Genomic DNA, 17700 nt, shown 5'->3' on the forward strand with positions numbered 1-17700 from the left:
ATCTAGTTTTTATCACTTTTTATAACATGGCTTTATGGAAATATGTGACACTTTAGCTTCCTTTCTCTAACCTTTCACGGTTACGTTTGTGCAATAAAGCAGAAGGGCGGCTGCAGCAGGCTTTCTCACCGTGCCAAGCACAAAGCTCACGCAGTAGGCTCGTAAACTGAGCTCGTGGGCCTTGGAAACATACGTACAAAAATGCTCAACTCGCCCTCCCCTCAGCTGCACAGAAATATGATTTAAATCGAATTTTGTTAAAAGTTACATACTTGAGAGCTTCACGGTCTTTACACACAAAATATTTTTTGTCTAGTTTCTGTATCATTTCAAACATACTTTTGGCTTTGCTTCACAAGTTACATTAGTTAATGATGGGGAAAAAATAAATATTAAAAAAAAATGACAGCTTTCCCTGTTTATATCGATCCCTGCTAAATTCATTCTTAATGTCCACAAACACGTTTGTTCTTGCAAGGCCCCAACTCGAACTGAAAAAGCACAGATGCATTGCAAACCATAAAGACAAGTAATTACGCTCCTGTAAACCCCTTCCTCATCGGATATGGATTTTTTAAGGCAGTTATCAGTGGATATTTGCTTTATTTTCTTTTCCTTTTTGACTGTAAGCAGCAAATAAACAGTTACAAGCCCAAATCGGAACGTTTATTCGGTATCGTCAAGCTACCTAACATTAAATGAATTAACGATTCAATCGCTAATCAGGCTCCGTACAATGTTGCAGCCTTTCAGGAACCTTCGGTACGTTATTGATCCGCCAGTGAATTACCTCCAGTTCAGCCATAGGATGCAGGCATCGCCATCCCTCGCGTTGACAACACTCCTCCTCTTGCCATCGCTCCTACCAGCCTGAAGAGCCGTCAGTCCCGCGTGTCTCGTTTGGCTGGCGGCAAGAACAATGAATAAAATCGTTATTAGCTGTTGGGGTTTGGGGGGGGCTTTGGTGGGGTTTTTTTGTTCTTTGAAAGGAAAGGTCTCAAAGCGAGCACCCTGCGAGCCCTTCACCTACCCCCCGCCCCGTGGCACCCAGACCCGAGCAGAGCCGCCGAGCCAGCCCCGCCAAACAGCGGGGGAAAGTGCTTCTGGGTGTTGGGGGTTTGTTGGGGTTTCGCCTCCCCTCGCCCCAAACCCAAGGCACGAACCCGGCCCCACGCACGATGCTGCAAGAACAAGAACCCACAACGCGTGACACTGGCACTTACGCGCAGATGCCACAGCCGCAGCGCCCCGAGGCCCCCGGCGGGCTCCGAGGGAGCTCGGGGCCGCCGGAGCCCCGCGCCCGGGAGGGGCCTGGCTACGGGGGATGGGGGAGCCGCGGCGAGCAGGCCGGGGCGGAGGGGGGTGGAGGGCCGGGCTTCCTCAGCCCGCCTCCCCAGCGGGGCCGCGCTCCCCGGGGGCATTTTGGCTTCGCTCGCTTCCCATTTCTGCGACACTGAAACTCGGCAACTTCCAGCCTCCCCGCCGCCGCCGCCGCGAATCGCCGCTGCCCCGCCGCGGCCCCTCCTCCCCGTGCGTCGTATCCCTCCGCGCTCCGGCCTCCCGCACCTCGCAGAGAAAGCGCCTTTCAGCCGCCAGCCCGCCGCCTTCCCGCCCACCCCGCCTCTGCCGCTCCGACATCTTCTGCCTCAGCCCGCCCGCCCGCTAATAAACACGTAGCGCTCGCCCTCGCCCCTTCTCCCCCTCAGCCGGACAGCGCCGGGGGCCGTCGCGGCGGCGGCGGGGCGGGAGAGGGAGCAGGAGAGCTGAGCTCCCCCCCTTCCCCGCCTGGCCGCCCCCGCCGCCGGGCGCCGGGGACTGAGGGGCGCGGGGGGAGGGGCGGCGCGGCGCGAGGGGCCGGGAGGGCTGAGGAGGGGGCGCGGAGGAGGAGGGGACTCTTTCTCCGGGCGGAGGGATCGCGCTCGCTCGCGCTGGCTGGCGGCGGTGGCGGCAGCGGCGGCGTTGGCGGCGGGTTGCTGTGAGTTGTTGTTTCCTCCTCCTGCCCGTGGGTTGAATGGTGGAGCCGAGACTCTTCCTGGTGAACGAACAGTGACAGCTACCGGGCAGGCGGACGCGTTTCGCTGGGCCCCGACGCTGCCGCGGGAGCGCGGCCCGAACCTCCTCCCCCCCCCCTCCCCGCCCCGCTTCTCCCCCTCCCCTCCCCGGTTTTCGCCTCGCCATGTCCGGGGACGGCGGCAGCAGGCACACGGCGGAGCTGCGAGCGGGTGAGTGCCGGGGGAGCCGCCGTGTGGGGCGGCGGGAACCGAGCGGGAGCCAGAGGGGCGGCGGGGAGGGGGGAAGAAAGAAAAAGCCGGCGGGGAAGGGGCGAGCTCCATCCCTCAGCGCCTCTCCTCTCCCCTTAGAGCTCTACTTCCTCATCGCTCGCTTTTTGGAGGACGGACCCTGCCAGCAAGCGGCTCAGGTAGGGAGGGATGGAGGGATGGATGGAGGGATGGCGCCGCCGGGCCTGGCGGGGAGGGGGCGGCCGGGCAGGGCGGCGGATCGGGCGGCGCGCTCGCAGCCTCGCTCGCTCTCTCCCTTTTTTTTCTTTTTCCAAAGCCGCCCCCCCTCTAACCGACCCCCCCTTTTGTTGTTGCTGCAGGTCCTGATCCGAGAAGTGGCGGAGAAAGAGGTAAGCGGCGCCGCGCACCCGGCGCTCGCCCCGCCTGCGGCCTCCCTCCCCCTTTCCTCGCTCTCTCCCGCCCCATCCCGGGCGCTGCTGGGGGGCTGCTCGGGGGAGGGGAGCCGCTCACGGGGTGTCCTCTCTTCCCCTTCCCCTAGCTGCTGCCCAAGCGTACGGACTGGACGGGCAAGGAGCATCCCCGCAGCTACGAGAACCTGGTGAGAGGAGCGGCCGGGGCCGACCGCGGTGCGCCGGGCAAAGTTTTTTCTTTCCCCTCGCTCTCCCTGAGCAGCCCGATAAAAAAATTGAATTTCCCGCAAAAAAAAAAACACAACTTAAAAAAAAAAAACCCGCACCTCAAACTTTGGGGATTTTTTTTTTTTTTAAAAAAAAAAAAAAACATTCTCGTGCCCTTCTCCTCCTCCCCCGCCTCGGCCCCGAGCGGGGCCCGGGGCGCTGCGGGGGTCCCGCCGGTGCCGGCGGCGCGGGGTAAATAACAACAAGCGCCGTAACGCGAGAGCCGCGGCCCGGGCTGCAGCCGCGGCGACGTCATGGACGTGGTGCGGGCGGGCGCGAGCAGCGCGGGGCGGGGCCAGCGCGGGCGGGCGCAGGCAGCGGCCGCAGCAGGCGGGGGCGCTCTCCGCCGCGCCGCCCGCGCGCACAATGGCGCCGCGGCGCCGCCGCAACTCGCCGGCCCCCGTGGGCTCCCTCCGCGGGGCAGCGGGCACGGGGTGACCGGCAGCCGGGGTCCCAGGGCGCTGTGCTGGGGCGGATTTTTAACCCTCTCGCTGTTCTGTTAACTTGGGTTGGGCTGTGCACCGGGGTGGGGCGGTTTGAGGTGTCCTGCCTGGTTCGCTGGGTGCCCGTGTGTGCTGGTAAGGAGCATTGTGTGGCTTTGCGTTTGTTATGTACAGCGTATCTGGTGTGTAGGAATAACTGGGCTTGCCAGGTTCACATCACAAATTTGACTTTCGTGTTTTTTTTGTTTTGCGCCCCCCCCCTCCTTAATCTCCCAGCGTGTACTTTTCATCTCAGGTGTAGATCAGTGATTTTAAAAAGCATCGGTTGCAGTGGTGTAGCTCTTGCCAGCAGAGAAGGGCCTAGATATTTTTTTTCCTAATACCTCGTGAACTACAGGAGTTGGGAAAACAGCAATTAAGATGTCTGCTTTGTGTCCGTTAGCAACTTGTTGCTAGAATTGTTTTCATTGCAGGTGCACTGTTATATAATTTAGTCTCTGAATTTCTGGATAGGATTTCAGAGGAAGACTGAGCCCTGCTTGTAACACTTACCAAAGCGAGATTCCCCTTCAGGCTTTCTGGTTGGTCATTGTAGTTCTGAACTCCAGTACTTCTGAGACTTAGACATGTGGAGAACTTTTGACCTTCCGCAAAAGGAGATGGAATAGTTTCCATCTGTAACGTGTCCAATAAAAACTGTTGGCATATACGTTATTTTAGTTATGTTACAAATGTTACAGTATGAATCGTAGGTATTTGTTGTAGCTGGGACAGGCTTGCTTACTGCGTTGATTTTCTCTGGAGCAAGAGGTGGATGGGCCCAGGCATTTTAACGTATGTGGTGTGGAAGAATTGATAGGAATTGACTTGTTGAAAACATATTCCTACATACCAATACTTCTCAGTTTTCCTGAAATCAGAGACCACAAAGAAATTCAACCAGGAATTTTGAAGTGCTGATACTTTTGCATGATATATTATGCTTTATTTATTTATTTACTTATTTGTAAGGCCGTATTATCCATTCCAAACAATGGTCAGAAGTTGCCTGGTAAAACTTACCATGAATCTTTCTCTTTTAGCCTATAAGTTATAAAGAGTTGGAGGTGCAGTCTTAGAGTAGATTGGAGTTTTTTATGTATAGTCAGAATGTAAAAGGATGTGAAGAAAGAGAAAGTGAGGAAAAAGACATTTTAAAGGTTGAATTAAGAAGACTTGATGAAATAAGCTAATTCAGAGCCTTCTTTCCAAGGAACATTTTTTGTTTGTTGGAATGCAGGTAAATAGTAATTTAGTCGGAATAGGTATGTAATGACATAAGATGTACTTCCTCAAAATTTCGACTTGATCCTGGATACATATATTTGGAGATGTGATGCTGACTGAGTCCTTCCTCTTCTCCTAGTCTTCCGTTCCTAACGAAGTTTCCTTAGACTTCCTGATAAATGTTTACGTGCCCTTTTCCACCTTGTCCCTTGGAGAGAGGGGAAAAGAAATTGTTTACTTTGTTCTTGATGCTTCTCTCCATCCTCTCTGCTCTTGCTGCTGTTGTCAAAGATGTGTGAACTTTGTATTACTTGACATTTTAGGCTTGTGAAAGGTGGCACAGAAGTGTATTTGCAGGGTGACAGTTACATTTCATACAAAGGAAGTGTTTTTCACCATGTCTTGTTTCATTAAACAAAAACTTGTTTATCTCAAGCCCAAGAATCTTTAGCTTTCAAGTTAGAGGCTGCTGAAGACCTAACCTTCTGTTTCTTCATTTTTTTCATTTAAAAAAAAATTCAGTTTTAAGATACTGACTCTTCTTTCTGTTTTTGTCCCTGTTTTGAAAACGTTTATTTAGGAATTCTTACTAGAGTTAACTTTCTGTTTAATATTAGACTGAAATTCACAGCCTTAGATATTTTATTTCTGTAACTTAATTTGTGCAAATGATGTTAAATCCACTGCAGTTTTCATCTTGTAAATTACTTTCATTTTTCTGTTTGGTCAGTGAAAGTAAATGTTTCATTTTCTTATAAGCTAACACCATGCTGTGCAGGCTTGTAATGCTACAGGAAAATACATGAGTTCAGAAATGCCATTATACTATTTTTCATATTCTTAAGTGCTTTTTCTTGAATCCAAATATTTCTATATTATATTTTTCTACAGTCACCATTTGTGGTATAAACCACTTGAATCTCTCTTTGAGAGCGTGGTCTCTTATTTCAGAGTGCCAATCTTGGTTTTATATTGTCAATATTAAGATTTCTATTTGTGCTATAACCAAAGACTTTCTGAGAAGCCAGTCCCTGGTAGGCCACTTTCTACGAAGGTGTACCAAGGATGGTGGGACTCTTCAGTAACAGATCTCAGGATGTTTTGTATTCTCTTGCATGAGTTGTGGAAACTTATTAATCGTAAGCGAGCTATTTTACTCTTGAAAGACTGGGGATTTCTCATGATGAGGGACAGAATTTGAGGAGTTTTAAGAGTTAATAGCTCACTTCAGCAGAGCAAGGCAGCCTTGTGAATTGTTTATAGATTGTGGTTAAATGTGTTGTTTAAGTGTTGTGTAGTTAGGCTTTAAAAGACATTTGTTGGTGCATCATTTGACTCCAGGGTAATTATTTTTTCATGTTGCAGTTTCGTTACGGGTGTAGCTGCTCTAATTGTACGCTGTGGATGAAAGCTATGCATTTCTGCTGCATCCTTTGTGTAGGCAGGAGTGCTCATCCAAATGTGCGGTCAGCCAGATAAGGGAGCTGAACTGTCTGAAAAATGAACAGTAGAAAAATCATTTTAAGATGGTTCAGCTCTCCTTTTGTGTTCAGCAGTGTGGGTCCTACGCCCACTGTGAGGGAGATGACAGGAGTGCGTGTGGAGGGCTTGGGGAATGTGTTGGGGTTGCTCCTTTTGGGAGCAAAGTGCACTTCAGCTGGATGAAGCCAACTGTTAGGATTCACTGTAACAATTTAGAGCCACCATAGAGGGTGGTTGTTTTGTTTGTTTGTTTTGGTTTTATTTGTGGGGGGAGGATTGTGGGATTGTGTTGGGGTTTTTTTTTTGTATCCTAGGGCACAAGCATCATAGTGTATATGATCAGAACCATTGAGTTAACTTTCTTTTTCTCATCTAAAATATTCATGTGACTGTTATTTTCTCTGTTGAATTAGAACTTTATTCATGGTGGTGGTGGTTGAGGAGGGAGAAGGCAGGGAATTCACATCAAATAGAAAGACGGTGCGATGGGTTTGGTAGGCCGTATGCCTTGTTGTTCTTGGGAACTGTTTATTACTATTTTGCTAACATTTGTCCCTTCCTCTTTCCTTGCCCATAATTATTAAATGTGATTTAAAGTGAAAATGACAAAACTCTATTTTCAGGCCATCCCACTGTTCTTTCTTTTTGGTTATGCAAAGGTACCTGAAGTTACAAAGAGTATCTGTGGGACTGGGACACTTAAGTACATCATTGACACAGTGTTTCATTGTTGGTGTAATACCTAACATAGTAAAGTCTGTTAGGCAGCGTTGTGGTTACTGTTTAATAATTTTGTTTCTTAATAAGTAGCCAGATAGTAAGTGGTTTCTTCAGGAAATCTCGTGCTGTAAAGGTGTTCAAAGAAATAGGGAGCAAAAATAAAACTTGTGTTGAATCAGAGAGCTGCATCATCATCTAGTTTTTGTTAGTATTTTGGGGAAGGTCTATACAGTGTTTTGGCAGGTGGTCTGAAAGACTTAGCACCGGAGGTAAGAAAACCTGTGAAATGATTGTGATCCTTAGCAATGCTTTTGGTGTTATTATCAGTGCTTCTGTTAGACATATGTCAACTTAAGTGATTTCCTTTTAGTTCTAAAAGATAAGCATTTCTGTTCTACAGATTATTCCCATAGCTGGGAACTCAGGTGATGTTAGAGCCTCTCTGTTTAAACTGTTGTATTTTGACGAGGAGGAACTCTCATTCATTGTGGGAAGTACGACACGTTTGTTTGTTCCACAGATAATTAAGAGGATCGGCTAAGTCAACTGTTTTGTGCTAGTTCTTTCAAACTGAGACTAAGAAACACTGATGAGAGATGGGCTAAAGAGGAATATCGAGTTTCTAAGGTGTACCTTTTATTTGAAAAACCAAACAAAACAACCACAAACCAACCAAAAAAAAAACCCCAAACAACAAAAAACCACAAAAACTTATGAGTGAGTTCAGGACAGGCAAATACGTACAGGTAATCTGACAGTAATGGATATAGTTGAATGTCTTGGTTCATAAGGCTGAAAATAATACTACTGTTCATACCTTCTCATGTGGTAAGTAGCAAGCTTGCAGCAGTTAGTTTATACTAAGGTTTGAGTTTTGTATCTGCTCTGGCCTCACACCTGTTAAAAGCATTAAGTAGTTGAGAAACTAGTATGTTCTTGGGATGGCTGGTTTCATAGAGGTCTATTTCATTGGAGAAGAAGTAATCTCACATTAAAATAATAGGCATTCCTATAGGAAATAGTGGCTAAATATCCATATACTTTTAGCTCAAGCATAATTAGAAAGTACATGAGAAATAAACATACTTTGGGGAAAATAGTTAACTCTCCAGTTCTCCCTCCCTGTCATCTGTCTGTTTCTTCCCTCCTTCCCCCCCCAAAAAAACCCCAAAACAAAAAATAGAGAATGAGAATGCTTTGGAGAAAAGTAATTGCACTTTATTGCTATTCCTAATTTTAAAGTGATAAGGCAGTGGCAGGTGGTACGGGGTACTCAATTAGATTGATGGTCTGATATAGTTCAACAATTACTGTAATTCAATTTGGAGCTTGTTTTGGGTAATGTGTTACATAGCAGAATAGTTAAAGCTGGGATAGCTGCTGGTATTAGTAGGATTGAACTTTCACACCTTGAAATATAGGTAGCTGGCTGACTTAGATTTTGTTGTTAAATGTCCTTGTGTAGGAATGTGTTTTTCTGAAACGTATTTAGAGTCAGACTTGTAGTTAAGCATGTTAACTGTTAGCGTGGGGGGAAAAAAACCCCAACAACAGTACTTCGGAGAACGTTACAGTATGCATAGTGCTTAGAGCAGAAACCAGAATAGGGTCATATTTTACTTGATGTCTAAAACTCTGGCAGCAAATAACTGCATTATGCATTACAAATTTAACTAAAGAGTCTAGGTCAAATTATGATTCTGTTGATGCATTCGTTGTGATCTGATGCTGAATTATTCTGCAGAGTCATGCAGAAGGAAAATACAAGCAGTTAGGTCTATTTCAAAGGTAATAGATTTGAATGTTACTCCAAATAGCTGTGTAGCTGCATTTTGTGTATTCCCATGCTGTTTGTTTGGAATGAGTGAAGTTGGGGGTAGGAGGTAAAGGGTGAAGTTGAGGGTAATGCTGCTTCTTATCTTCTAGAAAATATTATTTCTGCTTAAGATCTGGAAATTTTGTACCCGCTAACAGAGTTCTGATTTTTATTACAGTAATGTTTAAGAAATGGTATTAACCTGTCTTACGTGAAAAGTCTATTCAAACAAAAAGAGAGTTCATTATTATACTTACAAAAGCGTATCTTCTGTGCATTTCTGTTGGAAGAGCAGAATTAGATGTTGCAGAAAGCCTAAGGAGGAGGAAAAAAAGCAGCTAGAATTTCAGCTAGGTGGAACTGTCAGGGGAAAAAAATCTGTGCTGTTTATATACTATTTGACATCACAGTTTTGGCATAAAATCTACAGAGTCCAGGTTTCACTTTTCATTTAGAGCTGTACGAATTTTAAATACTTGTACGTCTGTGGTTTTTTTTTTTTCCTTTTGCTTTTACTTTCTCCTCTTGGAATCAGAAATTGATACCAAGACAAATTTCCATCATTCTGTTGAGTTGTCGTGAGCTTTTCTGTTTTGGACAAAGCTTGTGAAGTGTCCTTTTAAAAAATAATTTTATTTCTTTTTTTGTCACTCAAATCTGACTTGAAAGTACTCTTGACAGGGTGAGGTTTTTGTTATTGTTTTAAGAGGAAGACATAGGGTGATAGGTACATTTCATGTTGGTTCTGGTTTCTTTTTACAGTTTGTTGGTGCAAGAATTGTCTCCCGGTAGGCTGCACCTTAGAACAATCCAAATAATTTTAGCTTTCAGGACACTCTGTTGTTTAATGTATTGAATAAATTTCCTTACCTTGTCCTTTCTTGAGCTGTTGCTACCACATTGTGGTTCTGTTTTCTTCTTTGTGTTTTTTTTTTTCCTTCCAAAAGGGGGAGGAATCAGGACTAAGGTGAATTCCTGTTACGCGCTTTTTTCGTTTGTGACTTCTACTGCAGTGCTAATAGCTACACATACAAATTGGCACTGAAACGGGCTTCCTAGAGAGGTGGGTGGTCGATGCCCCAAGCCTGTCAGCGTTAGAGAAGCGTTTGGACAGTGCCCTTAATATAATGTTTTAACTTTTGGTCAGCCCTGAAGTGGTCAGGCAGTTGGACTAGATGATCACTGTAGGTCCCTTTCAACTGGAACTATTCTATTAATATTGTTAAAAGAAGTTTTTTCTTCTGATAAAGAAAGTACTTCACCTAGAGAAAAAATACTTAATAGCCTCTCTTTAATAAATTATTTAAGTTCCATCATTTACTTCTTCATAGAAGGAGAAAAAGGGAAAGAAGTAAGTCCAAATAAAACCTGTGATGAAATAAGAGGGTTTTTCCCTAGCAGATTTTACAGTGAAATTAAGCTTACTTTTCTGTTTCTGAAAGTTTCTTGTGTGTGCTGTAGTCTTATATAGGAAAATGAGAGCTAAATTGTTGACTGTGTATGGTTCATGAAATAGCTTTATAAATTTTCTGGAACTGACAAGTGTTCAGATGGCCAGTGTCAATTTTTTTTAAGCGCACAGCTCACTTAGTCTTGTTGAGTCAGTTTATTAATGAGCTGGTTGCGAATGCCGCTTAGTAGCGAACGATGATTATTTGGACAAATTCAGTGCAGAAGCATCACAAAACTACTGTGTAACTTGACATAAATAGCTGTTTTCACACAAATGGGCTTAAATGAGGAGAGACACTAGTGTGGGTGTAAGGTGTGTATTAAGATCTTTAATAGGCATGATCAAGAATAATACAAATAGATCCCCCTTTTCAAAACTGTTGCTTTAAAAACTACATGAGGAATTGAGCCTACCTAGTTTCTGCTAAAATAAAAAAGTGAACACATGGCTTATGATAAATCATGAGAAGTATGACTCAAGATGTCAACTGGCTGTAGTTTTGGAATGTGTCAAAGTCAATTTGCTTCATGTACTTTAGATTTTGCACATTTGTGCAGATGTGTAAAACTGGAGGGTCTTGAGCAGGATAAAATGACAACTGCATTGCATATGTCCTTCTAATATTTGTGGTTAAACCAAAAAATCACTGATTATTAATCTTTGAGAGACCAGTTCAGGTTCTGCAGATGTGAAGTCTGGTTTCAGATAGAATTATACAAAGGGCAGTGTTTGTTAAGTTTTTGCTCTCCTTTTGATAGGAGCGAAGGAGAACAAAAGCTAAGGATCAGGGCTGCTGATGGCAGAAACTGTACGTAGCTTTGTCACTTCTTACAGCTGTTCTGATATTTTGGGGCTCTCAAGGATGTATTTTGACTGTGATTCCTCCTTTAGGTAGAAAATAGTGAGATTTATTTGCATGTCACTGATAAGAAAAATGAATCAGAATAGCAAGTTCTCAATTCAGTGGATTATTTTTTGCCACTGTTCGAACAGGGTGCCTATTGGATGACATTAAATGTAATCATTTTAGATTAATTGATCTGTACAATTGACTAACTGTATAAAAAATATAATTTTTAATATTTTTAAAAAAGGCTTTTTTTTTCTTGTGTGAATTTTGTAAGTAATTTAAGTTTTAGGCAGTCAAGTTCAGACAGCATGCAAGGCCTTCTACAAATGTAACGTAATTCACAGAAGGAAAGCCCCGTTTTCCTGGAAACAGCTAAACATTTGCCCGCCGATGGGAAGTAGTGAATTAATTCCTTATTTTGCTTTCCTTGCCCATGCAGCTTTCGCTTTACCTATTAATCTCTCCTTATCTCAACCCATGAGTTTCTGGTTTTTTACCCGTCTGATTCTCTCCCCCATCCCACGCGGGGGGAGGGAGCGAGCGGCTGCGTGGGGCTGAGCTCCTGTCTGGGGTTAAGCCACGACAGGAGCAAAAGAGAAAACTTTTCCTCCTTCACTCGAAGGTTGAGTTGATGGTGGGGGTTATTGGTGTAAGCAAGGCTTTTCCAGAGCCTTGGTTTCAGACATCAGCACCCTTTATGTTAGCAAACTGCTAGAATACATGAAGCGATTACAGGGTGTCAGCAAGATAGGAGCACATTTGATGAAGAATGAGATATATTCCTGTTAATTGGGTGTAATACAGAAGCATCATTCTGCCTAAAATGTCAGTCACGGCCGACTCTAGTTGCAGAATCATAAAACATCACAAGCTTTTACTGCACTACTTTTTTTTTTTTTTTCTTCTGCAAAGTAAACCTGTGAAGACTGTATTTCAGGCTGTATGAACGATAAAACTACTACATGCCAAATCCTGTGCAAGAACTGAAGAAAACTGAGTTTCTATCCTCCCTCTTAATTTTATTATTTTAAATTTTCTTTGTTATAGTCTAAGCTGACAATAGCTTATGCATTTTAAAAATGCTATTTCTTAACCGGAAGCTTTATGTTAATAGGATTTTACTGTTGTCACATACACAGTTTGAAGCTTTTTTTCCTTGTTATATAAGATGGTCTTCTGATCTAGAATTATAGTAGTTCAAAAGAATGAACTGGTTTTGACTGGGCAGTCGTTAATACTGCCACTTGTATTATAACCACTTGTTATAATCAAGTGGTGAGAAGATCTGCTGGTAATAGGAGCTTGTTTTGGTACTGTGCAGTTGAAAACTGAGCAGTTAACAAAAACTGGTTGTGTTTGTAGCCTAATAGAGGACCACGTATACCAATTTTCAAGCTGAATTACTGAAGCCAACATTTTTGTTTAAAAGCTTTAGATGTAAAAAAAAACCTCCAGTTGTGGAGCTTCGACAAGGTCTTTCAACTTCGGTGAGTTGAGGCAGAATTTTTTTGCATTTGTCTTCTACAAAGCTATGCTGTTTGGTGTATGTGAATCTTACAAGAATTCTATAAATGTTGCTGTCCTTACAATCATTGTCTCATCTTTGTCTTACAGTAACTTAAATTGACCAGACCACTATTAAAATATAATATTGAATATATACATTTTTCACTGTGATTTTAAAGGAGCTTATTAGTCTATGACCAACTGTGCCTTAAAGTCAGAAAGTAGTAAATACCAACAGTTCTCTGTACAAAGTGGCATGTGCTGAATAGAAGAATTAATTAGGACCAGCTGGAATGAATTATTGTACTTAAAGGTCATTGTTTGTTTTTATCCTTAATATACTATAATTTTCTTACGAATTTGTATAACAATCTGGGAAAAAAGGATTAAACCAATAATTCTTCAAAAATATTATGTCCTTTATCAAATGTTTTGTTTGCTGTTTCATATAATAGGTGAAATATTACAGACACTTGGCACCTGATCACTTGCTTCAAATATGCCATCGACTTGGACCACTTCTAGAGCAAGAAATTCCCCAAAGTGTCCCTGGGGTGCAGACGTTATTAGGAGCTGGCAGACAGTCTTTGCTTCGTACAAACAAAAGTATGAAAATTTTATGATAATTTTGAGTCTTTGATATTTCATGCCTTTTCTGTGTTTTCTCATGAAAAAACACTTGCCTACATTTTTTGTGTAATTCTTTTAAAACAGGTTGCAAACATGTTGTGTGGAAGGGATCTGCTCTTGCTGCACTACATTGTGGGAGGCCTCCAGAGTCCCCTGTAAATTATGGCAGTCCACCTAGTATAGGTAAGTCAATTTTATTCTGGTATTGCCATTGTAATACCTAACTCGCAGGCTGATTGATTATTGTGATGATGAGAGCTAAGTAGTAGTTCTGTTTATGTTTGTCCTTCTTTGTGTCATATACCTTACCTTTAGTATTATTTTTATTAAGATGTTGTGTTGTTATATTTACTAGTTTGTATGTGGGGAAAAAATGGGTATTGTAAATTCATATACTAGTTGTGCTCTGAAGCTAATTTTTGTCTTTGAAGTATGAAATGGAATAAAATATATTTCAGCAGTCAATACATGCAAGTAAAACTCTTATTCTTAAAGATATATAATAAAGCTGTCAGTAGATAAATAATTAGTGCTATATAACAACTTAAAACCAGGACAGCATGGCCTGCACCCATTGTTGGGGAGAATAAGTCATGTAGACTGGTAATGGCTTTCTTTGGAAAGATTTGAGTGTCTTGTAGAAGTTATTCTTTCTGTACTCTGGTCCATTCAGTAATTTTGTAGCTGTGCTTTAGTTTGCTATGCTACATCACAAAGCATGCGTGCGCTGTCTGTACTGTTGAAAAACTGGGAAGCTGGAGGTCAGGGATATTTTTTTTCTTCTTTCTTAGTTATTATTTTTAAGTTCTCATATGGTCACTAAAACATTTGTTAGCTTTCAGCCTTTTAACAAGAAGATATATTTTTTTTTTAATTGTTAGAAGAATCAAGATGTGTGATATTTTAAGAGATTCTTTAAGGAGCATCCTTTTTCTTTTGTCATGGATAGGAAAATGTGCAAAATCCCTCGTGTCTTTTCATATTTCTCTGCCGATGTCCAGGGAAGGGAGAACGGTTAAGAGCAAATTGCCAGTGTGGATTATACCAAAACAGTAGTGGTTTATACCAAAACAGTAGTTGCAGATAGATGTGCAGTGTTGGATGAGAGTGGGCAGAGAGTATCTAATTGATTGGTTCCTGATCAGGTGCAGCTGCTGCAAAGACAAAGCTTTCTGTCTTGGCAAAAAAAGAGAAGACTGAAGATATATTGGGGGAACTAATGAGTTATGATGTAGAAATACATAGGCAAGTGCTTTTCAGAACAGAGGCATTTTTAATGTGGTAACTTGCTGTTAGAATTTTTCACTCTCTAAAATCCTTTTGGAGGCTATTAGTAGCCTGTAAGTTTTCCATGAATTGGGAGAGAGATAAATATATAAAAATAATTGAGAGAGCTTAATTTGGGCTATTTATATCATTTCTAATGTTGAAGAAACTTAAAATCAAATCTCAAAATGAGTACCATTACACTTTACACAGGTAATTATAGCTATCTGTTAACAGCTGAAGCAGAAGCATGCTACAGCTGAGAAACTCTTAGGTTGAGCACAGCCAATTTTGACTTGGTCAGATGGAAAAGTATTTGGTGTCCTGGTAGCTCTTCCATTCTAAAACACAAGTTGCATGCTTTACATGATATTTCTGTAGATGCTTGGAATATAGGAACAGAACATGGTTTTACTGGGTGTTTAGAGGTAAGTTTTCAGACCATCCTCAGCTAGTACATGCATTGGTCAGAGATGGTTCACTTAAACCCTCATGTAGCATCTGCATCCATTCAATGTGGTTTTGTTTAGAGCTGCTGTTTTGGTATTCGTGTAGAGAATTGTTTCTATGTTGTGCTCTAGATGTGGGGAAAAAATGCTTGTTGTTGAGTAGAATAACTTACCTCTTGAGTGTCTGTGCATTGGCTTGAAGATTGTAAACTTGGAAAATCTTAGGGTAGATTAGCAGCTATTTCTGCAAGGTGACTGCAGGACTGAGCTTTCTAATAGCGAAGATTTCATTAGTGGTTGCATTTACCTTTTCCTTTACTTGGGAATACATTTTAAAATACGTTGGAGAGATCGGAGTGGAAGAGGACTTGTTTGCATTGTACTGTAGCTTGCTTGATGGTATATAGTTACTAAAGAGAGAAAAGCGGTTGTATGAGATCCATGGCAGCTGGAGTTCAAAGCAGCTTGTAGAGTTGCTGTGGTAGTGGAATTAAATGTTAAGAAAAATAACTTTCAGACTCTTTAGGGAAGAACAAGTGAGACTTCATAAATAAATGTTATTTTTATTGAACCTTTTGCAGAGCACTGAATATTTGCAAAATTACAGTTATTTCAACATATCACTTTTTTCATGACCAATAACTTCCTTTTCTAAACATTGAGATAAGTACTGGTAACTGAATGTTTTCAACTGTGAAGTGTTTTTTGGATGTTTGGTTCAGAGCTGTGTGTTAAAGCATTCGTTTTTGATTTATGCTATTCTAATCTGATCCTTTCAATAAAATCATGAACTGGAATGACACTTCTTTTATAAATTGAACTAGAAAATTTTGTTCTATTTCCTTAAATAACTTCTCCATTTTTCCCTAGGAAGGCTGTATTTTATGTATATGTCCCTCCAAAAAATTTGGAACCTATTATTCTTCAAGCTGTATGTATTTCAGGGGGAGAACCCACTAATGGTTGAGGAACAGAAAAGATAGCGAAGCCTTTCTATCTTGTGCAGGAGAACTTAATTTACATTTCAGTCAGCCTACAGAAATACTGATTTGTTTCCTAGCTTGATGAATCAGTGCAATTATGATGCTGATGGGATATTCTTTAGAATTAAATTTTTGTGTATGTTGTGCCAGCTACCTTGTAGGTAGCTGGTTTATATGCAATTAAAATACATCTGTACAAATATGTACTTCTCCAGAAGACTACAGAATATCTGTAGAACATAATAAAGAGAAACAAAATAGAATATGGAATAATCTTTGTCCAGTTGCTATCACTGGTGCAACGTATCTTATAAAAAGTTTCTGAAGTGCTTAATTAAGAACAAAAAGAGCCATGTCATGCTAATGTGTTTTGTTAAACGTCCCATCTTCTTGGATGCAGAAACAGAAAAAGAGCTCTTTTTTAGTAATTTTCAGGAACTGCTGAAAAAGCACAGAGCCAAAGCATAATGCTGTAAGAGCTTTGAGCTCAAAGCTGTTGGAGAAGCTGGTCACTTAGGTGTGAAGATCTGAACGAGACCGGCTATTTGCCCCAGACAACAAAGAATGTTTTTCCTGACCAGTGAATATATCTGCCTTTCAAAAATAGTATTTCATGGTTTTGCTGAATAGTCCACTTCAGGAAAGTTCTGAGGCATTTTGCACTTTTCTCAGTTTCTTTATTAAATGATGCTGCTGTTTCACCTGTAAAGAGAATGTGAGGTTCTGCGAGTGGTGTAGATGTCTGTTTATAGAAATAAATACTTTAGGCCTAAGAGCTAACCTAAAAGTACATCATGCAACTGTATTATTTTGTTAATAATAGTAAAAAACTAAAAGAAAAGACTACTATCTGTTAAAGGATCTGTGTAAAAGTAACATCTTGTTACACCTGTTTATTCAAGTCTAAAGTGAATTATACTGAATTAGATGACTTCTTGTTGTTCAAGAAGAAATGGGCTATAGAAGACTTATGGTACTTACACTTTTAGTAAAATACAAACTGAATAAATATATAGTGAAAGCAAGAGTGATTGCACTGAAGTCAGGGAATGGTTTGGAAGTGCTTGAGATTGTATAGCTATCATTTGTTTTTACCTTCTGCCTTTCCGAACATCTCACCTCCCACCTCTCTGAATTAGTAAGGATTGGCAGCTACTTTCATTGAGCAAATTAATATTATATGTAAAGTTTTAGGTGTATATAGAACTTTTATATTTTCAGAAATGCTCAAGTTGAGGAGTCAGTGTACTTTTACCTTTGTGAAAGGCCCAGAGACAAGTTCTGGCTTGACCATATTGCTAGCTTAACCACTTTACTTGGTTGACAATCATCTATAAGGCAGGAGACTTGGAGTACTGCATAGAGTTTAATAGTTGAACAGAAAAATGGTAGGAAGGTAGAAGTCAATTCAAGCTGCTTTTTTGATCTTGGGCATCTTTACAGAAGCGGGGAGAAAAACCCCAACAACTCAAAGCTGAGTGCTTGATACAGTTAGTTTTACTAGCTCGGAGAGTGACAGGAGTTGTGTAGCAGTCTTCTATTATTTTTAACAAACACGGATGCCTTGGTATTCATTAGAGGCATGTCTAGCCTCTCAGGTTAATGAAACTTGATTCAACATGGGTAAGAGTTGTAAGTGAAGTATATTTTTCAGGTGATGTCCTTCCAGGTTTCTTCTGAATCTGGTTCTATTTTTGTGCAAACGGAAGGGGAAACAGGTGGATTCTGTTCTTCAAAATAGAACTTTCATTAGTTAAATACAACTCCGGAAAGGAAGAAAATCAAAGATAAGCCATAATGATTTTTGTGTGTGCTTTTTTAAAATGTAACTTATACTTGTTACAAAATTAAATTGAGTTTATCACTGACTAATGGATAAGGCAGATTGCTATCCCCTATCTTTAAAGCATATTTGACAT

The 17700-nt window shown here is 41.6% G+C and overlaps 1 protein-coding gene across 2 annotated transcripts in view; it reads left to right on the forward strand.

The window, feature by feature from the left end:
• Window positions 1-1893: 1893 nt before the first annotated feature.
• PHIP (pleckstrin homology domain interacting protein) overlaps window positions 1894-17700 on the forward strand; it is a 120740-nt gene continuing 104933 nt past the window's right edge. For both annotated transcript variants that reach the window (XM_068424791.1, XM_068424864.1), the window contains exons 1-6: window positions 1894-2222; window positions 2361-2419; window positions 2600-2629; window positions 2779-2838; window positions 12909-13059; window positions 13168-13266. In XM_068424791.1, the coding sequence (XP_068280892.1) occupies window positions 2177-2222; window positions 2361-2419; window positions 2600-2629; window positions 2779-2838; window positions 12909-13059; window positions 13168-13266 (445 nt within the window). In that variant the 5' untranslated portion in view covers window positions 1894-2176. The remainder of the gene's footprint in view (window positions 2223-2360; window positions 2420-2599; window positions 2630-2778; window positions 2839-12908; window positions 13060-13167; window positions 13267-17700) is intronic.

Source organism: Nyctibius grandis, chromosome 1 (genome assembly GCF_013368605.1).
Source record: "Nyctibius grandis isolate bNycGra1 chromosome 1, bNycGra1.pri, whole genome shotgun sequence".
Lineage (NCBI taxonomy): Eukaryota > Metazoa > Chordata > Aves > Nyctibiiformes > Nyctibiidae > Nyctibius > Nyctibius grandis.